This window comes from Prunus mume, linkage group LG2, assembly GCF_029339155.1.
Source record: "Prunus mume cultivar Tortuosa linkage group LG2, ASM2933915v1, whole genome shotgun sequence".
Lineage (NCBI taxonomy): Eukaryota > Viridiplantae > Streptophyta > Magnoliopsida > Rosales > Rosaceae > Prunus > Prunus mume.
Window position 1 is genome coordinate 20,339,644 of NC_142699.1, and position 25,956 is coordinate 20,365,599.

General features: G+C 38.6%; 5 protein-coding genes across 5 annotated transcripts; 3 read left to right on the forward strand and 2 right to left on the reverse strand.

Moving 5' to 3' along the window:
* Positions 1-1,915, forward strand: LOC103321595 (transcription factor TCP15). The gene has a single exon (XM_008223419.3). It carries the CDS (start codon positions 391-393, stop codon positions 1,666-1,668), a length of 1,278 nt encoding a protein of 425 aa, XP_008221641.1. The 5' UTR covers positions 1-390; the 3' UTR covers positions 1,669-1,915.
* A 3,107-nt stretch (positions 1,916-5,022) lies between these two features.
* HVA22C (HVA22 homolog C) lies at positions 5,023-6,700 on the forward strand. Its single transcript, XM_008223420.3, has 5 exons — positions 5,023-5,214; positions 5,334-5,360; positions 5,462-5,584; positions 6,110-6,356; positions 6,513-6,700. The coding sequence occupies exons 1-5, from the start codon at positions 5,141-5,143 to the stop codon at positions 6,579-6,581; spliced, it is 540 nt and encodes a 179-aa protein (XP_008221642.1). The 5' UTR covers positions 5,023-5,140; the 3' UTR covers positions 6,582-6,700.
* A 6,835-nt stretch (positions 6,701-13,535) lies between these two features.
* On the forward strand, positions 13,536-20,473 carry LOC103321597 (PH, RCC1 and FYVE domains-containing protein 1). The gene is made up of 9 exons (XM_008223421.3): positions 13,536-14,343; positions 14,637-14,723; positions 14,798-14,887; positions 15,137-15,217; positions 15,447-15,611; positions 15,724-17,817; positions 18,698-18,844; positions 19,723-20,012; positions 20,155-20,473. Exons 1-9 carry the CDS (start codon positions 14,296-14,298, stop codon positions 20,246-20,248), a joined length of 3,096 nt encoding a protein of 1,031 aa, XP_008221643.2. The 5' UTR covers positions 13,536-14,295; the 3' UTR covers positions 20,249-20,473.
* Positions 20,474-20,658: 185 nt separating this feature from the next.
* On the reverse strand, positions 20,659-22,715 carry LOC103321598 (Pentatricopeptide repeat (PPR) superfamily protein). The gene has a single exon (XM_089045792.1). It carries the CDS (start codon positions 22,668-22,670, stop codon positions 20,796-20,798), a length of 1,875 nt encoding a protein of 624 aa, XP_088901918.1. The 5' UTR covers positions 22,671-22,715; the 3' UTR covers positions 20,659-20,795.
* Positions 22,716-23,112: 397 nt separating this feature from the next.
* LOC103321600 (mucin-like protein) lies at positions 23,113-25,231 on the reverse strand. The gene is made up of 3 exons (XM_008223423.3): positions 24,582-25,231; positions 24,035-24,224; positions 23,113-23,579 (listed from the first exon to the last, which is right to left on the reverse strand). Exons 1-3 carry the CDS (start codon positions 25,118-25,120, stop codon positions 23,370-23,372), a joined length of 939 nt encoding a protein of 312 aa, XP_008221645.2. The 5' UTR covers positions 25,121-25,231; the 3' UTR covers positions 23,113-23,369.
* Between the last annotated feature and the right edge of the window lie 725 nt (positions 25,232-25,956).

Sequence of the window (25,956 nt, forward strand, 5' to 3'; positions counted from 1 at the left end):
GGCCATCCATATAATTCTCACTCATTATTTTTGTTGCTTAAAGCTTGCCTGCCCTTTCTCTCCAGTCTCTTGACCCTTATCCTTTTCTTTCTTTCTCTCTCTCTCACAAAAGAGAAAAAACAACTCATCAGCTGCTGAGCTGCCACCTTCCCCCATCTGCAAAGAATTTCATGCTCCACAGTCCACAAGAAAAAAATAGAGAGAGAAGAGAGAGAGAGAGAGAGAGAGAGACCCACTACTAGGCCAGGCCACCACTAAGTATTAGAAATTGAGCTCAGCTGGGTCAGCTACAGTTGTACGAACCAGGAGAGAGCAAAAAAGAAAATATTTTTTAAAAAAAGTAGTGAGAGAGAGAGAGAGAGAGAGAGAAAGAAAGGCCGTCCCCTCCATATGATCATGGAAGCTGAAAATGGGATCCGCTGCAGGCCCAATTTTCCACTACAATTTCTAGACAAAAACCAAGATGATGACATCCAAGAAGCGCCAGGAGACCCGGGTTCCAACCAGAACCGACCCGGCTCCTCCCTCACCCAAGAGCAGCAACCAAACAACGGCAAGAAGCCTCCTCCGAAGAGGACCTCCACCAAGGACAGGCACACAAAAGTGGACGGGCGAGGCCGGCGGATCCGTATGCCGGCCACGTGTGCCGCTAGGGTTTTCCAGCTCACGAGGGAGCTAGGGCACAAGTCGGACGGTGAGACCATTGAGTGGCTTCTCCAGCAGGCCGAACCCGCCGTCATCGCAGCCACCGGGACCGGCACCATTCCCGCAAACTTCACCTCCCTCAACATCTCGCTGCGGAGCTCCGGCTCTAGCATGTCGGCGCCGTCGCACTACTTGAGGCCAAACAGCAGTAATTATTTCATGAACTTCAATCCCAACAACTTGGGTGCAGCAGCTGCGTCGCAGCTGATTATGGACGAGAACTCGCAGCGCGGCAGGATTTTGTTCCCCGGCGTTGGGTTGTTGTCGTCTGAGAGCTCCCCGTCGTCGTCTATGTTGTTGAATTTCAACAATGCCATGTTGGAAGCCAAGCGCGAGTTACGTGATCAGGGCGGTTCTCTCGGTGAGGTGTCCGAGGGCGGCGAGGCCAGCACCATGGGAAGGAAGCGAATTAGGCCGGAGCAAGATTTGTTATCGTCTTCGTCGTCCTCGTCCTCGTCATCACAAAGTAGTCATCATCAGATGGGGATATCGAACAGCTACATGTTGCAATCAGCCAGCACGGGGTCAATTCCGGCGAGTCAAAGTACAATTCCGGCGACATTTTGGATGGTGGCAAATAACCCTAGTAGCGGCAGCGGAGGCGGCGGTCATCATGTCCATGAGCCTCCCATTAATCCCATGTGGACAATTCCTAGTATTAATAATGGTATTAACAGCAATATGTATAGGGGGGCTTCGGTGTCTTCTGGGGGTGGGCATGGTCTGCATTTTATGAATTTTGCTCCACCTCCAATGGCGGCCATATTACCTAGCCACATGGGATCAACTCCTCACGGCGGTGGAGGCTCAATTGCCGACAGCCACTTGGGTGTGATGGCTGCGCTCAACGCGTACAGGCCGATTCTCGGTGGGGTCATGGCGGAGCCACCGGGTGGGAATAATGGACAGCATTCACACCATGGAGCAGACGAGGGACATGATCGTGACAGCAATGCTAGGTAGTTACCACTAATCCTAGGTCAAGTACTACAACAAATAGTGTGGCACTGGTGCTTTTATTTTTTGTTTTTATAAATAATTACTACTTCCTAATTAAGTGCGTAAATATGTTTGTTTTTCAACGAAGGTGCAAGCTTTACAGAATGGCTTTGAGTTTGAGTTTAATTTTCGATTCTAGTGTGGAAATTTTGTTAGGGTTTGATGAATTGAGGAGAATTTTAATTCATAATTAAGGTGTTTTTGAGTGTGACTGAACTGACTTCATGCCTTTGTGGTTCTTCTTCCTCCCCTTTTTGGGTGAATCATTAAAGACTTCATGGTTAAACCGCTCATAAATATTAATTTACAATGTACAGATATACATAGAGCTAGCTTCATCATGTTTCCGAGCTCAGCAGGAAAGGAAACTCTATATATACATGCATGCATTTCTTTAACGTTTATTTTTCTTTTGCCATTTCTTTAGCTTTGATCAATATAAACTCTATGAACGATCGTGAGGTCCTCTCTCTCTCTCTCTCTCTCTCTCTCTCTCTCTCTCTCTCTCTCATGGATCAATGCGTTTCTGATCTCTAATGTGGTTCAGAAACATGACTTCCTTCCATACCCCTACTATAATTATGTGGTGGAAAGTGAGAAAATTGATTATTCTCTCACTAGTTTCTAATATCATATGCACCAAATTCATTAAGAAATATGTCTCATTCTGATTGGCATATGTGTGTATATATAATATAAATATCATACTGCTAGTTTCTTAGTGGCACCTGTACACACACACACATATATATATATATATATAGAGAGAGAGAGAGAGAGAGAGAGAGAGAGAGGGGCTAGGCCATGGGGAGAAGGAGCCCACGTACGCATATATAATCAGTGACTGGTGACTGGTCAGGTGGTGAGCCCAGATCAGCTGACCATTGCCTGATTAAAACCAATAATATACTGTTGTACAGTCGCAGAAGCAGCGGCTGAGTACTGCATCTGCATGCATCTCCTCTTCTTTCTGTAAAAAGTACTGTGTATATAAACTCAACTTCTTCATGTATAATTAATTATGGAAAATACTTCCTCAATTATCAAGTAAGTAAGAGTTCTACATTTCTATCAATAGCAGTGTGATATGTGTGCGGAAGTTTTTCTTTTTTCTTTTTGATAAATTATTTTTGCATATGTGTCAAACTGTGATTTACAGGAATGAGGAGTGTCTCCTTACCGGTAAGGAGGGCAAGTAGGGCAAGTAGTATCTATTAATTAGGTCTTCACTGCTTTCCTACCTCATAGAGAGAAAGAGAGAGATATTTGATGGTAGGTGTATTGATCAGAAGAGCTGATCAATTGTGGCTATAGGTCGTGCACATGTACATATTTGACATTTGTAGCTAAATATAGCCATGTGACGTGGACCATTAATCATAATTGGTTCATATATATATATATATATATATATATATATGCAGATAGCCAGGACATGGCAGTTGATACTAGTGCAATTCCTGATGGGTTGTCCTACCTGTGTTTTCCTCTTAATTAATATCATACTAGTGCAATTAATTCCTCTTACTAGTTCCCGATGGGCTATCACAATTAGGGATCGATTTGAAACAATTAATCATGTTATTAAGGTTATGATCCTTTGGCAATTGGCTTCATGTATAAATATATTGTGAGAAAATGATTAACCATGTTTGTTTTCTTTGCCCCGCTTCATCTGTTGTGGTTAAGTAGTTTATTATGGTAAATTACGGTTAATTAGTTGGTTCTAATAACCTACCATGCAGATAATCGTGGCGGTTAATAAGATGATATATATGTAGTATATTAGCTCGCTGCTAGCTAGCTAGAGTGATATATTGTATTGATATACTTCCATTTAATTTATATATTGAATTTGAGTGAATGACAAGAAGAGGACTTTGAAATCTTCATAGCGTATTGCATTGGTAGGTAAGACGATATTAATATTGCAGGCCCCCATCGATATTATATTGCCATATATATGGAGGGAGATGAAGCACAAGCTGTATGATAATACGTATATGTCTAGTTATTTATGTACGGCTGCTGTATATGCCAGGAAGGTAAAATTGCACATCATATTGGCGCACCGATCGAGATGCGTCACTACAATAGTGTAAAACCCTAAACTTGGTATCTGGTTTTCATCACTTACGACTTTTAAGAGTTGCTGGGTTGGGATAGGGTAAAAAAAACCCTAAACTTGATTAATGAGATTTTTTTTATAAAAAAAGGGGAAATAATTAATATTAATTGATATGCATATTTTTGGTGCTGGGTTAGAAACTGCATGTAATTTTAGGCCTCACATCACATGGCTGCAGTTCTTCCTTCATTTATTCATCAACATTAATTCAAACAGACAGCCATGTATATCCTGTACTGTACTTTAGCCATGCTTTGCTCATGGAAAGAAAACTTGAAAATTGAAGGAAGGTAGGTTATTAAACTTATGGAAGTACGTAAAGCTTTTCAGGAATTAATGGGGCCTAGATCTATTAAGAATACGCATCAAATTCATGTCATCCATTTCCATTTTGAGGTGGTCAACAGGGTTTTTTTTCTCCGTGCATCTACTTGGTGCTTGTGAACAGGTACAGTGCCGTTAGTAGATATTACCCGAATATCTTGCTTTTTCACCTTTTCTATAGCTTTGGGTCGAAGCACTACCAAAATCTCACTGTAATTTATCCAGCCCACCAAATTATATACGCTTTACTGATCTCCATCTCGTCATTATATTCCTCTGTAAAACTACACATGCATCATGTAATTACTTGAACTTTTGTATTATGTTTTTATTTTTTTTATCGTTCATTGGGAGGGGAATCAAACTTGAGATTCATTAAACATATGGCGGAAGAGAGAAGTGCTACTAGACCAATAGATATAGTTGGTATTGAGATTTTTCATTGAAACCAATAACACATGTTACTAGAATTTGAGTAAAAGATTATTTGGAAACTTCCATCTCAAAGCTCCCCAAGCTCCTTCCTTGACCAAATACGTCAATTAACTACACATCAATGATGTTGGAATAAGTAATTCGGTAATCCTAGTACAAAACCATATAATTTGTAACAAGATTAGATTAGTTTCTACGCTAATATCTAGAACTTTGTTTAATTGTCATTCTAATTTAAATGCCAAGTTTTGAACTTTTCTCACTATGGCGATGGCCTTGAGACGTAAATTCGTTTGATTATAATAGGCATTGTTTTAACAGAGTAAATACAAAATGGAGACGCTATTGTCAACCAAGCCCGAAATCCAAAAAATCGGTGCCTCATTTCTTGTGTGTATGATTAGATTCTCCGCAAAATCAGCTTTCCCTTTGCTACTAACTTTTCCACTTACGTTCCTTTCTTGTCACCTTTTTCAGGCAGCTTTTTGAAACCCTTCTCAATCTTTTTAAGAACCAGATAGAAGAACAAAGATACCATTCCAGCAAGACATGGGTCGCAATAATTCTGGGAATTCGAATAATTTTCTCCAAGTTGTGGCTAGCAACTTTGATGTTCTTGCTTTGTATGTTCCTCTCTCCCCCTCACAAGTTCATAACTCACACACATGAATTATAATTTACACTGAGATTTTGTATGGCATTGTAGTTGTTAAATAATTTATTCTTTGTCTCTCATCTGCAGGCCTCTGATCACACTGGTTTATCCCCTGTAAGTAGTGTCTCATGATTTTGTGGCTTTTTCTTCAATATTATGTGGACAATGTACATGCAGCCATCTATGATTCTCATGGAATGTGTTGTTTTCGACAGATATGCTTCGATTAAGGCAATAGAGACCAAGTCTCGTACCGATGATCAACAATGGCTTACCTATTGGGTTCTGTATTCTTTGATGACAATCTTTGAGCTCACATTTGCCAAAGTCCTTGAATGGTTAGCTACCTACCTTGCTGGGTTTCTTTTTCATTTTTTTCCTTTGCAAATGGTAGATTTCAGTTTTGTTACCTGGTTACCATGCTTTACAAGGATGTTCAAAAAATTAGGTAGCAAAATAGAAATAACTTCAGCCACATATATATGCATTTTCAACTTAGTAGGAAATTTTGGTGAGCATTTGGAACCTGTTGATTGGGCTGAGTCAAAACTCAGGTGCATTGAAAAGCAGGGGAGGATGATTCACTCTGCAACATGCTTGAGTGAATGCCATGCCAAAAAGTACTAAAAAATAAGAGATTGGCCTCCATGGAGGGTTCTAGCTCGAAAATTTTCAGTCCCTTTAAAAAATACACGAACAGAATAATAGATAAATAAGCTGAAAGGAGACTGTTCCCATTTCCGGTTTAGGAAGATTTGAAAGCTTGGTCATTGAACACTAAATATATGAATCATGATGAAGTGTTAACTATTAACTACACATATAATCATATTCATCCTATATAAATACATGTTTACTGTCAGCTTTCCCATTTGGCCGTATGCCAAGTTGATTTTCACATGCTGGTTGGTGCTGCCACAATTCAATGGAGCAGCATATGTTTATCGGCACTTTATCAGACCCTACTATATGAACCCACCATCACCTCATCAGATGTGGTATATCCCAAGGAAGAAGAACATCTTCAGCAAACCGGATGACGTTTTAACTGCTGCTGAAAAATATATGGAAGAGCATGGCACAGAAGCTTTTGAAAGGCTCATAACCAAGGTAATTATAATTAATTAATTATTTCAACTAATCTTTCTGTCCTCCTAGCTGACTGAGCTACATATAACATTAATTATTATTATTAGCTCATTGACTGAGAGCAGAAGAGGAAGAGCATTCTAATCAAACCCTTTTGAATGTGTTTCTGATTTGCAGGCTGATAGAGAAGCAAGAAGCAGGAAGAGCCACAATTACATGATCTTTGATGATGATTATATGTACTGAATCAGTGCATTGTCTGTCTTAATCATTTGGTTTATAGTTTATGTTGTATGCTGTCTCTCCTGAACCTATTTCGTATGCTACATATATCTTTAATATCATGAGATGGAATTGAGTGTTAACTAAGCACGCAACATATGCGCAGCTTTGAAATGCTTCAACACCTAAGCATGTAAACAAGATCAATCAGCCACCAAAATCTAAGGATGTTTCATCACAGTTCTATACTAAAAACCCATCTCTCTCCAAACACCATCCAATAATGCAACATATATATATATATATATCATACACTATAACTAAAAAGCAATTCAATTCATTTGATTTAGGCCTATTCACAAAAACCAGAATTTCATTTTCATGTAGATCTGTCTTATCCGTGGCCAACCCACTGTTGTGAGCACGATTACACTTTATGATCATTGTCCTCAAATTATTAGTGGCCCATTTGTGAGGCTTTGTAGTAGTGCATGCATCTTTTTTCTGATGCTCAAATAATTTCATTATAATCAAACCCTAGAACATTATGGTACTCATCCAACACCAATGAGAACATCCACTTAAAACTTCCTCCCGTTCGACTCCAATGAAAAATTATAAACTTTTTAGATAATACTACTTTGAGTTTTTATTTTTTGATAAAACCATATATTGTTTTTTTTTTCTTTTCACTTGGGTTGCCTGCGTTCAACTCATTAAAATAACTCCACCCATTTGCCCTTTGCCATGGCAAGGGTTAGGGCAGCCACTATTTAAGTGAATAGTAGGTTGCCCTTGCAAAAAGCCATTTCCGTTTCCACCCGTTGTCATGGCAAAAGGCAATTACTATTCATTTTTTTGTTTTTTTCACAAATTTTTTTACCTCAATAATTAATTTGGATAATATTTTCGGATAAGATTTTCGGGTTCTACATGTCAACACTATTCATAATCGGATAAAATTTCCGGATAAGATTTTTGGGTTCAAATTTCGGATGAATTTCAGATAAATTTTTTGGTTCAAATTTTGGATGAATTTCAAAATTCAAATTTCAGATAAATTTCAAATTTCGGATGAATTTCAAATTTCAAATAAGATTTTCATCATATCAAATCAAGCCACGTGGCATCTCTATCTGGCCAAAATTTTCTATAAAACCAGAGGCTCAGCTCATACCTCTCACACCACATCTTTCTATATTTTCATTTCTCAAAGTTTAGAATTCATACTCCATTCTCAATGGAAGATTTGAGGTGATGTTTGGAGAGGCAAAAGCGAGAAATAAATGAGAGAAGTCGTAGACAAGCTGAAAGGCAAAGGTTGCAGAGATAAGAAGATGAACAAGTTGTCATAGTAGTAGCTTTGCTTGATGAAGAGAACCAAGGTCGTCGCCGTGGTTCACAAGTCGGCCGTGGCCCTAACGTGGACAGACATAGGCATTCTTGGGATAAGAATCTTTTGGTAGATTATTTTATCTCAACTTCTTTATACTCTGATGTTGATTTTGTAAGGCGATATAGAATGCAACCTCATTTGTTCAATAAAGTCATGCATAATATTTGCAATTATGATGCATACTTTGTTCAAAAGTGTGATGCTGCTAGGGTTTTGGGACTTCTTCCAGAGCAAAAGCTTACAGTTGTTATACGAATGTTGGCGTATGGTTCATCTACTGATCAGGTAGATGAGATTGCCCGGATGGGGAAGTCCACTACGTTGGAGGCCTTGGTAAGATTTTGTGATGCAGTCGAAACTCTGTACACTAGGGACTACATGTGCAGACCTACTCTCAAGGACCTCCAACGGCTTCTACAAAAAGCCAAAGCTCGAGGATTTCCAGGAATGATTTGTAGCATCGATTGCATGCACTGGCAATGGAAGAATTGCCCAACTGCCTGTCAGGGAGATTACGAAAATAGAAAAGGCCAAAAAAGTATCATCCTTGAAGCCGTTGCTGGCTTCAATACATAGGGGTGGTTGCGGTTCGGTAACTGCGAATTTTTACTCAAACCGCAAACCGACCGACTATTTGCGGTTTGGTGATTTTTGAAACCGCAAACCGACCGTGTTTTGCGGTTTACCGCATTGCGGTAAACCGTTAAATGCGGTCGGTTACCGCGAATTAGCGGTTTAAAACTACGAGTTCTCAAGCATTCACAAAAATATAAATTCACAACCTAAATAAATAAATACATAACCTCAATTTCTCAAACATATATAAATTCACAATCTCCTCAACTTCTCAAGCATTCACAACCTAAGAAAATTAAAGTTACAATTCCAAGCATTCCAATTAAAGTTAAACTTCTCAAGCATTCCAATTCCAAATCCTTTAAAGTTATAAACCAAAAGGAAAATGCAAAGCAAAATGAATTAAAGTTACAACAAAAAAGAAAAATCCAATTCAAAGTTAATTAAAGTTACAAACTAAAAGGAAAATGCAATGCATCAATGTTACAAACTAAAGTTACAAACTCAAGTGTTAGGTGGTGACTGGATTTGAAGAACCCCGTTGTGTTGTTTAAGCACCAATGTTATCTACAAATAAAACAACATAATTTAGTACATTTTATTATAAGAAGAAGCATAAATAACATTAGCATAAATAAACTAATTACTTACAAGTTGTCATATGTTCCATTTCCTTGTAAAATTCAACTTCATCATCCGTGTGGCTATACTTTGCGGTTTGCGGTAACCGCAAGTTTTGAAAATTAAATACCGCAAATGCGGTTCGGTTCTTAATACCGCAAATGCAGTTCGGTTTACCGCGATTGCAGTTTCATTATGGTAAATTATCGGTTGATTTTTGCGGTTTTTCAGTTTTTCGGTTTTTCGGTTTAAAATGCCACCCCTATCAATACATGGGTTTGGCATGCCTTCTTCGGAGTTGCAGGATCCCAAAATGACTTCAACGTGCTAGGTCAATCTCCGGTCTTCAACGATGTTTTGAGAGGCCAAGGCCCTAATATCACCTATCAAGTCAACAATATAGTCTACAAGACGAGGTATTATCTAGCTAACGGAATCTACCCGAGGTGGACCATATTTGTGAAATTCATTCCGAATCCCTAATCCCAGAAGCAAAAATTATTTGCTTATTATCAAGAAGGATACATGAAAGATGCCGAAAGTTATTTTGGCATCCTTCAAGCTCGGTGGTTGATTATTCGAGGTTGGCCTGTATGTTTGATGAGGAGGTCCTCAGAAGCATTATGATGACTTGCATCATCCTCCATAATATGATTGTGGAGGATGAGTATGATTACGATGCTGCAGATGTCTACGAACCGGATCCCATGAACACAACATTGACACGAATTAATGAAAGGCCCATGGGGCCAAGTGGAGAACCATTTGAGCCGGATTCGTTAGTTAGGGATGGTCGTTTCATGACTCATATGGTAGATCGATATACAGAGATGCAATCTTCGTATATTCATGAAAGGCGTCCACTTGACTTGATAGAGCATCTATGGGCGGTGAAAGGCAATGACGGTGAATGATAGAGCATAGATGCTTTAGTTAGGTTTTATTTAGTTATGGTTTGGTTATGTTGTTTTTTTTTAATGGTTTAGTTGTGGTTTTTTTTTTTATTGTGCTCTGTTTTTATTATTGTGATTCGGTTGTAGTTTCTTTTATTTTTTTATTATGGTTTGGTTGTGGTTTTTCCTTTTAATTATGTTTTCTTTGATGTATAGAATATGTTGAATAAAAAATTATTTTATTGAATGCTTTGTTTATTAAATAAAGAAAGCCAATACAACTACTAAAATAAAGAATTACTACTACTAAAATAAAATACATGAATTACAACAAATAAAAATACAAAACATGAAAAATACAAATAAATAAAAGGTATGCCAACTAATTTAATGGTTTTGATTAGGGGTGGCATTTAACCGAAAAACCGAAAAACCGCAAAAACCAACCGACAATTTACCGAAACCGCAATGCGGTAAACCGAACCGCATTTGCTAGGCCCATCAAGGAAAGGGTTCTTCAAATCCACTCACCACCAACACTTGAGTTTGTAACTTTAGTTTGTAACATTGGTGCATTGCATTTTCCTTTTAGTTTGTAACTTTAATTAACTTTGAATTGGATTTTTCTTTTGTTGTAACTTTAATTCATTTTGCTTTGCATTTTCCTTTTGGTTTATAACTTTAAAGGATTTGGAATTGGAATGCTTGAGAAGTTTAACTTTAATTGGAATGCTTAGAATTGTAACTTTAATTTTCTTAGGTTGTGAATGCTTGTTGAGGAGATTGTAATTTATATATGTTTGAGAAATTGAGGTTGTGTATTTATTTATTTAGGTTGTGAATTTATATTTTTGTGAATGCTTGAGAACTGGGTTTTACCGCTATATGACCGCTTGTTTATCCCAAACCGCAAATAGTCGGTCGGTTTGCGTTTGAGTAAAAATTCGTTTAGTTTTGATCATTTAACCAATCCGTGTTGCTAGGCCCATCATCACGGAAAAGTTTTCTTCTCATAACATCCCTTCGTTCTACCTTCCAAAATTGTTTTGTTTGGGACATATGGCTTGTATCCATGGCCATAGTTTCCCGATCCTTCTTGTCAATGATTTCTTTGCGCAGAAACTCCCTTTCTTGAAGATTTTCTGCTTGAATTGCCATCTCGTTCTCTTGGTGTTTCCGCTCCATTTCAATTCTTATGGCGCTTTACTTTGCAATTTCCTCCAAATTTTTTGATGTATTACTGCTAGAATTACTCCATTTCTTCGCATTCACAGCCTTTCGGGCCAATGGGCCTCAGCTCCTTTTTGATGGGTGAGTCTTGACTCATAGGGAAATCGAGAGGTGAATCCGATGTCGTTGAATCATGAAGTGGCGTCTCGTTTAACATAACGGTGGAACCTGTGGGAATAACTCTGAAGCGTTTGCAAGTTTTCACCACCTTTAAACATTCATGATGGTTGAAAGTTTTTTTGCCTTGCCCAATTGCACCAAACCACATCTATGCTTGAATCATCTATTAACAAAAAATATATAATGGAAATGCAAGAAATATTTAAAATGTATTGGAAATGCAAGTAACATAAAAAAATTAATGGAAATGCAATTAACCTTACAAATATATTGGAAATGCAACAAATATTAACAAAATATTATTTATGCAAGAAATATTAAGAAACAATTGGAAATGCAATAAATATTAACAAAATATTGAAAATGTAAGAAATATTAACAAAATATTGAAAATGCAAGAAACATTAAAAAATATATATATTAGGACATTAAACTTAATAAAACGAAAATTACAAAATATTTACCTTGTTACTAAGATTTTCCCTGCTTATATGGTTGTCCCTCGCTTTTGCCAAGACATCTCTCCATTTTGTCAACTCTTTATTGAGAATTTTCCACCTACAAGACAATGTCATTTCCGTACGAGTCGACCCCAGAATTCTTTCCCAAAATTCGGCATGAATTTTTTTCCACATATGACAAAATTTCATCTCATTGCCTGACACGGGACAATGACTAACTTGGAGCCAAGACTCAGACAAGAAAATATTTTCCATGGTGCTCCACGCCCCTCCGCTTTAGATAGAAGAAGCCATAAAGATAAGAAATAAAAATACAATTTGAAAGAGAGGAAAATGTTGAGTAAAGAGTGAATAATACTAGAAGTATAAGAAAATGTATGAGAATTGGTGTTGAAAGTGAAGAGTATTGATAGGAATTTATAGAAGGAAAAAAAATTCAGAATTTTTTGGTATTTTTTTTTAAACATTTCGATTTTTTTCATAATTTTATTGCCAAAAAAATGCCAGTAGTTGGATTGGATGAGGAGAAGCATATCGAAGCTCCCAGTGCCTTGACACGTGTCTTCTAGCCATTGGAGATTGCGCAGGTGATGTCAAGATATCGAGTTCAAATTTTTTACCGCTGGCATGTGTAAAAATTTGAAACCGCTACGATGACGTCATCCCCGAGCTCGGAAACTAGCCTTCGCCAACCTGTCTTCGTGGGTCCCACTCCCACCGGGCAAGATTGGCCCGTTGGAACTTGGTTTTTCGCGCAGCCCCCAATCTCGGGCTTAGGCTGCTCACTTCTAGTGGTCATTGTCGGGCAAAATGCCACGAGGCTACAAAACCCACTCCTCCACGTAAACCTAGCCCAAGTAAGGAGTGGGCTCCACTAAGACTGGGCAAGCCCGATGGCAAGAGTAGCATGAGCTGCCGCTTAAGGGCACTAACATCGAAAGAAAAAATTGGAAAAATTTTGGAAAAAACCAAAAATTCAAAAATATATATGAATTTTTTAATAAATACCTAGCAATTTTTATTTATTAATCTCATACGTATAAATAAAATTAATCTTATATGAATAGTAATTGCCATTGCAATGGGTGGAAAAGCAAAAAATAATTGCTATGGCAGATACTATTCATGTGAATAGTAACTGCCTTTACTTGTCCTTACCCTTTGTCATGACAAATGAATGGAAGTGCTCTTAATTTAGGTCACAACTTTAATTTTAGTTTTATTATTTGTTTGTTAAAAATTACTTTGAATTTTCATTTCTTAATAAACCTTAAACATAAAAATAAAATAAAAATTAGTTTTTAAATTGGAACAAATGTTTCATTTAGCATTTAACCTCAAATATTCCCAAAATATTATTTCTTAAGAATATGATTATTTTCAACCAAAAAAAGAAAAGAAAGCATATTAGGAGACATAACTTTTTTTTTTCTTATCAAAGTATTGGGGACATTATCCTTTTTTATCATAGTTTTAGGGGACATAATTCAACAAAGAAATCAAAAGCAAACCAAATTAATTAATTAATTAAGACAAGCTTTAGTTTTGGTCAACATAAAACACATGCTTATTGGCACAAATAAAGACAAAAGCAAACCATCCCCATCCCGGAGATTTCAGTTGGTGACGTGGCATGAAGCGACACCAAATTGATTTGGCAATCAGGAGAGACAAAACAAACAGTTAAAGCTTGAAAGAAAGAAAGAAAGAAAGAAAGAAGAGAGAGAGAGGTGCGCACGTTAGTTAACAAACACCAACAATCCCCAAAGCTCTGGGGAATATGACATTGACGACGACCTCACCGACATCACCAAGTGCTTAGTTCTCTCATTTTTCTTTTCTTTTTTCAAATCTTCTCTGTCTCTTTCTCTGTCTCTTTTTCTTTTTAGAACTGAACGACCTCAGATTTTTGGAATATGGCTCACATTCGGCGAATTTCTGCAACTTTCTCGGAATGTAGGTAAACTCAATCTTCGTTTCTTTGCTCCTTCCGCTTTAGAATGTGTCTTTTTGGTGTCGGACAATGCGAAAATCCAAAAGTCCCGGAGGAATTCGACCGCGTATGTGAATTCTAGGGTTTCTTTGATTTCTGAGGAAGTCGTTTGAGCTGTTTCAGAGCTGAGTGCTGATTAGTGGAGCCTTCCTGTGTGGCATTTTGGGGTTTGGTTTTGCAGCATTGTGAAATTCTTAGGCTTTTGGGTTGAGTTTCTTGAGCTGCAAGGTTGTTCTTGAGGGCTGTTCCCCATTTGTGATTATAATGGGTTAGAGGTGGAGTAAATCAATTTTCTTGTGGCTCAAAAATAGAGTAATTTTTTCTTTTTGTTGATTTGATGGGGAGAAGTTGGGAATTGGGTTATGGTATTGAAAATATTAGGTGGTGGTGGTGTTCAAATGGGTGTTGGGTCTTGTACTTCTGGGCAAAACCTGATATTTCAACTTGAATGGCTAGTCCTCAGAGAAGCGGTCCTGTCGAGAGGGATATCGAGCAGGTTTACTCCGCTTCCATTTCTTTTCATAAACTATTTTCATGAATTTAACAGTTATTGTGAGACTGCTGGGTCCTGGTCAGTTGAACATTTTGTTCACTTGAGGTTTGAACTGATTACATGATGCATGCAATTGATTGAGTATATGTCTAGAGTTATGTATGCAGACATTCAAGTGAATGATCACGATTATTTTTGCCTACATGATCTATTGAACCATGAAGCATTTAGCCTCCTTAGTGCAGTTTGTGCTCTTGTATTATTAAACTCCTTCCATATTTTCATTCTATTTACAGGCCATAACAGCACTTAAGAAAGGTGCAACTTTGTTAAAATATGGGCGCAGAGGGAAGCCAAAGTTCTGCCCATTCCGGCTTTCTAATGTAAGTTGCCTTGCCATATGTAGCCTTCTTTCATTTCTGTTCTGTTGACTCTGATAATTTTGGTTTTGTTTCAGGATGAGTCTTTATTGATATGGTACTCTGGCAAAGAAGAAAAACACCTTAAACTCAGTCATGTTTCAACAATTATTCCTGGCCAGCGTACAGTAAGTTTGCATTTTCATTCTCTTTTGCAAGAAAAATCTCAATGCAAAGCTGAACTATGTTATCGAACTGTCAAAATGTTCTTAAATGCTTATGCCTGCTTTTGAAAAAAGCTTTTAGATTTTTTTTCTTTCATGGTGTCACCAATTACCTTTATCCTAATTTATTTTTCCTTTACTGAATTGTTGTATCCTTTGTTTGCATACTTTCCAAAAATATTGATAAGTACTAGTGTGGCTTTTTTCTTCCAGGCAATATTTCAGCGGTATCCACGGCCTGAAAAGGAGTATCAATCATTTTCACTCCTATACAACGATAGGTCCTTGGACTTGGTAAGTATATTTGCTGGATATGTTTTCAAGATAAAGCAAATTTAACTTTTCACAGCCAGCATGCTCAAGGTTCATTCTTGCAACTGCATATACAAGGCAAATCAAAACCTAAGAAATTTATTCTAGAAAAAAAAAAAAAAACATAGGAAGTCATATTTGTTAGTATTATGAACTTCTTGAAATTTTAAACTTCGAATTGTATTTAATACATTACCACCGTATTGGACAGATATGCAAAGACAAGGATGAAGCTGAAGTTTGGTTTGTTGGTCTTAAAGCACTAGTCAGTCGAGGTAACTACCGGAACTGGAGAAGTGAGTCAAGATTGGACAGCACATCACTAGATAGTCCCCATACTCGTACTCGACGAAGTTCTCCATCAGTCACACCATTTGTATGTATCGGTGACTTATCTTTTGTTCTTTCAGGAAAAAAAATAAATAAACATATTTTTTTTAATCTACCAAGCATTTACAGTATTTCTTGGTATTCTGCAAAACTTACAGGATGTAGGAGATACTGAGGGAGTGCCTTTGGAGAATATCCCACAGAGTAGATTAGGAAAGGCATTTGCTGACATAATTACATATACTGCAACCCCCAAGAGTGCCACTCAAGTTGAATCAGTTTCTAATTCCTCATTATCACCTGCATCTGTAGATAACTCAAATGGTCGAAGTTCTGCTGCAGCTGAAGGTTTTCGAGTTAGTTTATCTAGTGCTGTAAGCTCCTCAAGTCAAGGTTCTTGTCAAGATGATTTTGATGCATTAGGAGATGTTTTCATTTGGGGTGAAGGTATTGGTGGTGGAGTACTAGGAGGTGGTGTAGATAGAGTAGGCTGTTCATATGGTTTCAGGACAGATGCTCTTCTGCCTAAGGTATTGGAATCAACAGTGGTCGTAGATGTTCATGGAATTGCTTGTGGCGCCAGACATGCGGTGCTGGTCACCAAGCAAGGGGAAATCTTCAGTTGGGGAGAGGAGTCAGGAGGCAGGCTTGGGCATGGTGTAGAGGCAGATGTTTCCCACCCAAAGCTCGTTGACACTCTTAGTGGCATTAATGTTGAATTAGTGTCATGCGGGGAATATCACACTTGTGCTGTTACACTTTCTGGAGATCTTTATACATGGGGTGATGGTACTCATAATTTTGGTCTGCTTGGGCATGGAAGTGAAGTTAGTCATTGGATACCCAAAAAGGTAAGTGGTCACATGGATGGTATACATGTATCCTATATCGCTTGTGGACCATGGCATACAGCTGCTGTGACATCAGCTGGCCAGTTATTTACCTTTGGGGATGGTTCTTTCGGTGCCTTGGGCCATGGGGATCATAGTAGCACAAATACTCCACGGGAGGTGGAAACTTTGGGAGGGCTAAGAACAACAAGGGTTGCTTGTGGTGTTTGGCACACTGCTGCAGTTGTTGAAGTAACAAATGAATTATCTAGTCCTGAGACTTCTAGTAACTCTTCATCTGGAAATCTTTACACCTGGGGGGATGGAGATACAGGCCAACTTGGACATGGTGATCAAGAATCTAGACTAGTTCCTGAATGCGTAGCTGCATTGGTTGATAAACATATTTGTCAGGTAGCATGTGGCCATAATCTCACAGTTGCCCTTACAACCTCAGGACAAGTATATACAATGGGAAGTGCTGCTTATGGACAGCTTGGCAATCCTTTAGCTGATGGGAAAGTTCCCACTCTGGTTGAGGGCAAAATCGCAGATAGTTTTGTTGAAGATATTGCCTGTGGTTCTTATCATGTTGCAGTTTTGACTTCCAAGACAGAGGTTTTTACTTGGGGAAGGGGTTCAAATGGGCAACTAGGCCATGGAGACAATGATCATAGAAATACACCTACCCTTGTAGATTGTATAAAGGATAAGCAAGTAAAGAGTGTAACATGTGGTCCAAACATTACAGCGGTCATTTGTCTTCATAAATGGGCATCTAGTGCTGACCATTCTGTTTGCTCTGGTTGTCATAATCCCTTTGGTTTCAGAAGAAAACGTCATAATTGTTACAATTGTGGACTAGTCTTCTGCAAAGCATGCAGCAGCAAAAAATCTCTGAAAGCTGCCTTAGCTCCAAATATGAACAAGCCATATCGGGTGTGTGATGAGTGTTATGCTAAACTAAAGAAGGCCGCAGAAACTAGTTCTGCTTTGCGAAGTCCTACAATTAAAAGTGGAAATATACGTCATAAAGCCAATGATGTGGCAGATAGAGACACTCTGGTCCCTATGTTACGAGCAACACTCTCCAGACTCTCATCTTTTGGCTCAACCAACCAGAGTGAAAGCAAGTATCCAAAGCAAGACAGAAAACCAGAAGCACATGATACTCGAGTCTTTCCCATGCTGAATGGACAGTTGCAGTTAGGGGGCTTTAATTTGACAAAAGCATCAACTTCTCTCACTGGAGATTCAGAAAAAGTTGTATCAGCTTCAATTCCTGCTTCCAGAAAGGCTTCTCGGTTTACGTCTCCTGTTTCAGGAAAGTCAAGCCCACGTCGGTCTTCTGATGATATTCTTGAGGATTCCAAGCTTATAAATGGAAGTTTGAGCCAAGAAATCATAAACTTAAGGACACAGGTAAGCCTGGTTTTAGTGACTACAATCTAATATTTCAACTAAATCTCTCCATACAGCTAAATCTTAATCAAATATGTATACTCTCAGGCAGTGCCATAACATGAGACTAATATATGTTTCTGAGATCTAAATGCTCTTAACATCAATTTTCCCCGTTCATTTTCTAAGAGTTAATAGTATTTTGTATTCTTTACTTCATGCCTATATCCTTTCTCTTTCCGGACACTCTTTTTTGTTGTTGTGTGGAATAGCACTCCAAAAGCAGACCATCATTGATCTCCAAAGACTGTTGGCAGTACATCATTATTCATGGGTATTTCTAGAAAAAGGTCTTATCTCAATTTCTTGCAAAATTATTATCTATCCTAATCCTTGAGGCTTTTTGCTTCAGTTATAAACTCTGACAAGATTTTATCTCCTTACTTCGTCCTCCATAAACCAGTTCTTCAACAAAACAAAAAAATTTAAGTTTCCTCCTTACTTTGTCCTCTCCTTTATTTCTTTTATTGACAGAGTTTAACATAGTCTCAAACTATTAATTCATCCAAGGTGGTTTATTTTTGGAGGTCAACATAATATAGCAGAAAAATTACACTTGGACACTATTAGTACTTTTCTCTGTCTAGTAAGAAGAACCTCCTTGTGGTGAGTTCAGGAGTTTGAATCTTAGACCTTTTGTAACTACTAAGGGAGAGGAGCTACCATGGATTTTGAACTAAGGCAATGGGTTAAAGTTTTCATCAATAGGAAAATTAGGGGCTTTCGTTTCTCATTTTTGCATTGACTATTAAGTGATTTTAATTTCTTTCATTCCCTTTTCTACCTTAAATTGGTTGAAGTGCTCTACACAAAGCTGAAAGTGATCCAAAAAACCATGTAGGTAGAAGACCTTACTTCCAAATCCCGATATCTTGAAGCTGAACTGCAAAGAACATCAAAGAAATTGGAGGAGGTATCTGCAATAGCTGCAGATGAAGCTGAAAAATGCAAATCTGCAAAGGAAGTTATTAAGTCTCTGACTGCTCAGGTTGGAAATGTTCTCTGTTAAATATTCTGCTTTTTGTGATTTTAGCCCTATAACTGCGATTTATATACTCAATTGGGAGCAAAGTGCCTCACATGGAATTGGCTGGGACTGACCAGTACCATGCATACAATTTTATATTATCAATGTGATATTTTCCCATAATAAGCTAATTTGAAGCAAGCATAGTCGTCCAACTAGTTATACATTAATAAAGATGCAGTATATTACTCCCCAGAAGGGGTTTCCATTTCAATATTGTGAAGATCTTGAGTTTTCAGACTTGAACTCAATATGTGATGGATCCTAAAAAGAATAACCTGAGAGCAAGTTAACTTATTAAGGATAGACACCATTTGATCTACATCATCATGTTGTAAACTTTTAAAAATTTCATGTGTTTTTATGTGGTGCAGAAGACATGTTGTTAAACTTATTGCTTCACTTGAAAAATATTTGTTGATGGGTTTAATTGAGACATTTGTAGATGCATTCACATTTGAATATGAAAAGGCATAAATTGCTTGCAATGGACATGAAAGATTCTCAATCCAGTCTCCAATTCAGGCATTTCTATGCTAATGTGTCATATATGTAAGAGAATCTACGTATATTGTCTAACTGCAAAGTGGATTCTTGATGTCAATCAGGAAAAATGTTCGTAAAACTTATGATTAATGATAAAGTCAAGATCAACTGGTGAATTCTCTGATTGTGATACGTATAAAACGAATTCCCAACTTCAGGATTATTTTTTAAATATGTTGTCTCAACTTTTTCCTCACTCTTTTTATTTGGTTGTTGGGGCGTGGGGTTGCAACTATGCTATGCTATTTATTAACTATTTTCTGATGTTGTGAATGATTTTACTTCTCAAACAGTTGAAGGACATGGCTGAAAGAATGCCAGAAGGACAGATCGGCGGCTGCAATTCAGGTTCTATGGCTGGCCATGCAATCAATTTTGCAGACCAGTTATCCAAAGAGAGCCATCGGACAAACATAACTACTCCAGACTTGTCCAATGGCAATTCAATGGATCGAATCTTAGCTAATGGAACTAAAGGACAAACTGGAAAGGCAGAGCGGGTGCTACAAGATGAGCCTGGTGTATATATAACTTTATGCTCCTTGCCAGATGGTGGTAATGAACTCAGACGTGTTCGCTTCAGGTATATATCTCTCCCCCTCCCCGCTTTCCCTTCCGCACCATTATTTTTCAAAGTATCCAAATACAACCAAGTTAACATCTATCTTAGCAGAGAGATGGTGGGATTAATCTTGTGTGCTGAAAATTCAAATGTTCTTCTACAGTCGGAGACATTTCACTGAAGAAGCAGCAGAGAGATGGTGGGCTGAAAATGGGGCCAAGTTATGCGAGCGGCATAATATAAAAAGTGCAGAGTAATAATATGCTGTCAGCTCTGCAGTAGCAAACATCCCATCATCCTCTTCCTCTCCACTGGAATGTGTAAATTTGTTTACCCCTAAATCATTCCCTGGGGTTCGATCAAAGTATTTGGAGTCAGAATTCGCAGGTAGACTGAGGTATTAGAATGTGAAAAACTGTAGGGGATGGTTTTCCAAAAATTGGAAAAAGATAAATCCATAAGATGAAAGACGTTTTCAGGAATCTGCAGTTAATGCTGTTCTTTTTGTCTTCATGTTTTTCTTTTTAAGGCCTTTTATGTGTGTTTTTGCTGGTACTCCCGACTGTAATTGATGGAAACCAACCAGAATTCTCACGTTAAATCCAATGGAGCCCAACCTAAGTCGTTAAGAAGCTTACAAGCTGATACCATGAAACTATGATTCAAATTTTGTACCAAAATTGTTACATCAAAATCTATTTTTTTGTTTGAAAGGTTTGTTACATCAAGTTATTAATACAGTTCTCGAACATACGGAAACCAATATATGAATATATACCAGGTCATTTGCTGACTTTTATTTTTTCAACCTTGACTATCCATCTCAATTGTGCTACGTCCAGCTTCTTTTATCAGGTTTTCTTCTTTTCGAACTTGCCTGAATTTCTCTCCTCTCACCATCTTTTCATCCTCCCTTTCCTGTGTTCTCGTTTGATCTGGCAACCTTCCAGCAATCGCATAAGTACTTGATAATAGCATTGAATTGGTGGGATGATCATCATTAAGTTGTATTAACACTCTCTTTACAGTTTCCCCAAGAGAAACGTACCCATAAACCCTGCAAGCTGAAAGCAATGCACGCCATGCCGTAACGTCACTCTTGATGGGCAAGCTTTCAATTAGTGTATGTGCTTCCTCCAGCAATCCTGAACGACCCAAAAGATCTACCATACAACCGTAGTGTTCAACTTTTGGCACAAATCCATACTTGCAAACCATTATCTCAAAACATCTAACTCCCTCTGTCACCAGCCCTCCATGGCTGCAAGCACTTAACACTGCCAAGAAAGTGACTTCATTAGGTTGGCACCCCTCCTCTTCCATTCTATGAAACAGCCTTATGGCATTGCCTGCCTGCCCATGAACACCATAACCCGAAATCATGGCTGTCCATGATTTCACATCTTTGCTTTCCATGCTTTCAAAGATGTCAAGTGCCTTCTCCAAAAACCCACATTTAGCATACATATCAACCAGAGCTGTTCCAAGAACCGCATCCAAAACCAAGTTCTCTTCTTCCACATAATCCTTAATGCAACTCCCTACACTTACAGACCCAGAAGCAGCACAAGCCGAAAGCAGTCCTGCCAGTGTAGATGAATTGGGTTTCATTCTTTCAAGCCTCATCAACCGCAACAAAGCTACTGCATCTTGTACCAGGCCACATTTTGCATACTTATCCACCAAACAATTCCATAATACAACATCCTTCACAGCAACTCCATCGAAAATCCGACGTCCTAAATCAATTTGCCCATTCTTTGCATGCATATCAATGAAAGCAGTAAGCACATGTAAATCCGAACAAAAGCCAATCTTGATGCAGTACCCATGAAGAGACTCTCCTCCAAGGTAACTTCCTAAATCACCAATGGCAGACAAAAGGTTCAAAACGGTGGTAACACTAGCTTCAAAACCGCTCCTACACATTTGCTTGAACAAATCTACAATCACTTGAGGCTGAGACACATGAAGATAACCACCCATCAAAGTATTCCATGAAATCAAGTCATTTCCTTGAGGAAACTCATCAAACAACTTATGTGCATCTTCCATTTTCCTAGAAATACAGTAAAAATGCAAAAGGGTATTCTTTACATTGACAAACATCCCATGCCCAGACCTCACAACAATCCCATGAATCCCTTGACCGGTCCCAATGGCCAGTTCACGAGCGCAAGCTTTGAGCGTCGTGATGAAAGAGAATTGGTCTAGCGTGATATTTTGAGCCCTCAAGTTATTGAAAACACGAAAAGCATGCGTTGGATCATCACTGATGGAATAGCCTCTGACCATGGTATTGAACATGAAGAGATTTGGTTTTTGTATGTGGTTGAAAATGGAGGCCGCGTATTGAATGTCATGAATGGAAGAGACAAGAAGCTTGCTCAATGTGAAAGGAACGCAGTCGAGACCAGTCTTGACCATAGAGCCATGGATTTGAGAGATTTCTGAGGTTTGTTTGCAAGATTCTAATAGAGAAATTACCTTCAGATCGTCGGGGAACATAGAGTGGTGTTTGGGCCAAAGCTCGAGTCTATGCCCCAGACGTGAGGACTTGGCTAACAATGTCATCAGCCATGCGGCACAGGCACCAGCGGGAGCGTTTGAATTGTTTTGAACTGGGGCTAGGAAATTAGGCACTATATATATTGGGTCAAAGTGGAGACCAAATCGCATAGAGGCCTTGAACCCCAACTAACTAATAAATCGAGTCTGTTTATGGCATGTTGTCGATAACATGCCATAAAAAGAAAAGTGCTGATATGTTATCGATACATTACCCATAATATTGGCACGACAACAGGCATTTTGCACACTTTATCTTGTTCTTAATTTTGGGTTTCGATTTGGATTGAAGATGGAACGTAACAACTGCTCTCCCAAAAAGTGATGCAATTCTTAATAAATAAAAATGAGATTCCTCTCTTTCTTCTTTTCACCTGTTTTGGGACCATTAAACTAAAAGTTCATGTGGTAACGAGTCAACTAAAATTTCATGTGGTAACAAGTCAACGTGACTGATCTGATGCACCATAAGTTCTTTTTCGCAAGCAAATATACAAGAGGTTATCATGGAATGGAAGCCTTTGGTCATTGGTGAAGTGACTACGAAACCATATTGAAGGCTTATAAGATAATATGCCATTCATAAGTTGGAAATGCACACATTCTTTCACTTAAATTAATTGCACTTTCAGTTGCCTACAGGATGGTATGATCATACATTGAGAAAGCCAGAGATTAAAATTGCAAGAATTTATATGGTAGGTATGAATACTTTCGAGGCTGACATCTCTAAACAAAGGAAGGTCATTACTGCCCAATCTCCGAAATCTTCCAGCAAAAGGGAATATATGAACATAGTCCAAAAGCAAACTACCTCTCCTTAAAGGGCATAATGCTGCTGCCGCTCATTGCACTGTTTTCCTCCTTAAAGGGTTGGGTTGATGCATCAGATAGACTCGGTAATCTTGTAACAGAACCCTTCCCTTTCCTTGCATTTGGCCCTAGCTCCTCTATCATGTATTTCCACCCATCAATTGGTCTCCTCCGGCTAAATATGTGAGTCTTGATAAAACTAGCAATCTGCGTGCCAATGTTAGATAACCAATAGTAAGAAAGGAAAGACAGGTAAGAGAGGAAGACGTTGGCAATAAGATTAAGATACATGTAATGAAAGAGTACATTCAAACTCTTTTCGGCAGAAAAACTGTAGGTGTGGCGCCATTATGCAGAAAATACAGTCTTTACCAGGCAACAAGGGGTTGAATTCACAACCAGAAATACTGGGAGACACCGTAGCATCATTCCATACATAAGAGTCAAATTTCAAAAGTTCTCTTTTACCAAGTCTGATGCACCACAGCCATGTGCAACACTTGTACACCCTTGTCTAAGATTTGATATAAATTTATACAGACAATCTGAAACTTGGGATTAATCTTACGAGTTGCGCTCTTCATTTATATTATGCTTACACTCGGAACATACTGTATAAAGGAAGAAGGAAAATACAAGTCTGTTTGGGTGTATTTACACACCTGAAATTTATTGTACGCAATTCGACGCTCAAACTCTTGGAGAAGAATATCTTCTTCTCTCTGGGTCATCTCCCATACATTTCCATCCTTAGCCTTGGATGTCGTTTCCCAACCATCCGGTTTGTTTTTGAAGTCGGAAGCACTTGGGACTTTAGAGTTTTCCAAATCGTTGTTGGCAGAATCAAAAATGCTGCAAGTATCCCGATAGTAGACCCAACAAGTAAATTAACAAGCAGCCTTCAAAAAATTTCTATGAACATTAACACAGGCAGATAGTAAAGAATGCAGATTTAATCCAGTGACATCAAGAAAACAATCAATCAGACTCAAAGCATTAAATCATAACAAATGAAATAACTATTGGACACTGGGTATGTGTGCAAGTGAAACATCTCAAATTTGACACAGAACCCACAGGGTATTCAAATCAAATACAAGAACCAAAACCCAATCCACAAACTAAACACATTAAAAATGAATACACAAACTGCATACAAAACAAAGTAAAAATGAGAAAAATAAAAAAGAAAACAGAAGGAGAGCATACTCGGAGCAGCTATCGAGCAATCGCTCGATATCGTCCCCGCCACCGAAAGAATTCGAGTCGGCCAACTTAGCCTCCTCTTGCTTCTCAATCTCCTTCATCCAAAGGCCAGCATGGATCCTCTGTTTCTTGACCCTATAGTCCTTCTTAATACTATCCAAGCTATAAAGCGACGACCCATTCTCACTTTGCTGTTGTTGCTTCTGCGGATTTTCTTCTTTGGGTTTTCTTCTCTCGTTCCAATTCTCATTCATGTCCTCCACGAACGCCTTGGTCTCCAGGTCTGCGTCTGACGGAAGCACTACGCTCGACTCTGAAGACGAGAAATTGACGTCGGTCTCCCATGGAGCTCTGCTACTACTTCCTGAGAGGTCGGGCGGGAGCCAGGCGGTCTCCCAGGCGTCGTTCCAGTCGTCGTCGCCTTTCTTTGAGTTGGAGGAGAAGGGTCTGAAATTGGTGCTGGATATGAAATGGGTTTTGGTGATTGTGGACGAGAGTCTCCGCAACTCGGTCTTTGTTGCTGTGCGTTTAAGGGCCTGCATAGCTTTTGGAGCCAGCGAAGAAAATAAGAGAAAAACGAAGAAATGAAAGCTTAAACCCTTGTATTGTTGTGAGAAAAGCAGACACAGAGACGAAGAACACCACACAGACCGAAGGAGAGCCCAAAATGCTCAATGGACTTGAATTCTTCGTATTGGGCCATATCAAATTAAATTTTGAGGAATTCTATGGACAAGCAAGGCTAATCTCTGGACACCCAACCATCCAATTATTTTTTCACAATTAGCCTGGGAAATATGATGTCTTTTTCATGCTGAACTTATTTCAGTTTCATTTTTATTTGTTTCGCTCCAACAAATAACTCATGGCTGGTGGGCCCCCGTGCCCCTCAAACTATAAACTTTGCGTAAGTCAGGGGATGGGCCACTGGAAGCCCACTGGGTTCTGAGTTTTGTATCCAATCATGAGGGCCAAATCCAAATTTTAAAATTATAGCCTCAAAAACATTCTCCAACCATGTACAGGGAGGGGTGATAATTTAGGTCCGACTGAAATTTTGGACAGAATTTGGCCCAACTTTTCAGTCCGGGAGGTATTTCTGTGGGCCCCATGTTGAAGCCAACTTGCGCAACACGCGAAGAAATGGCAGGACAAAGCCAACTTGCACAACACGTGAAGGAATGGCAGGACAAAGCCAACTTGCTAGACTCGTCGAAGGCTCACATCAAAGGGACGTTGGAATCCAACGGCTCTCCTTGAAAACCAATGATGCATCTTTTTTTTTTTTAATCTTTTTTTTTAATCTAATCTTTTTGGAGCCTTTTAAAGCTGGCCACGTTCAAGCAATGGGAACCAACTTTTTGTGATTTTTCAAGCT

Coding starts and splice junctions, on each gene's coding strand:
- LOC103321595 (XM_008223419.3), top strand. CDS start 391: ATGATCATGGAAGCTGAAAATGGGATCCGCTGCAGGCCCAATTTTCCA.
- HVA22C (XM_008223420.3), top strand. CDS start 5,141: ATGGGTCGCAATAATTCTGGGAATTCGAATAATTTTCTCCAAGTTGTG. Junction 5,361..5,461: donor ATCACACTGGTTTATCCCCT/GTAAGTAGTGTC, acceptor TGTTTTCGACAG/ATATGCTTCGATTAAGGCAA. Junction 5,585..6,109: donor TTTGCCAAAGTCCTTGAATG/GTTAGCTACCTA, acceptor GTTTACTGTCAG/CTTTCCCATTTGGCCGTATG.
- LOC103321597 (XM_008223421.3), top strand. CDS start 14,296: ATGGCTAGTCCTCAGAGAAGCGGTCCTGTCGAGAGGGATATCGAGCAG. Junction 14,888..15,136: donor TTATTCCTGGCCAGCGTACA/GTAAGTTTGCAT, acceptor TTTTTCTTCCAG/GCAATATTTCAGCGGTATCC. Junction 18,845..19,722: donor TTAAGTCTCTGACTGCTCAG/GTTGGAAATGTT, acceptor CTTCTCAAACAG/TTGAAGGACATGGCTGAAAG.
- LOC103321598 (XM_089045792.1), bottom strand. CDS start 22,670: ATGCGATTTGGTCTCCACTTTGACCCAATATATATAGTGCCTAATTTC.
- LOC103321600 (XM_008223423.3), bottom strand. CDS start 25,120: ATGCAGGCCCTTAAACGCACAGCAACAAAGACCGAGTTGCGGAGACTC. Junction 24,225..24,581: donor TTGCTCGATAGCTGCTCCGA/GTATGCTCTCCT, acceptor GGATACTTGCAG/CATTTTTGATTCTGCCAACA. Junction 23,580..24,034: donor TTGCGTACAATAAATTTCAG/GTGTGTAAATAC, acceptor ATTGGCACGCAG/ATTGCTAGTTTTATCAAGAC.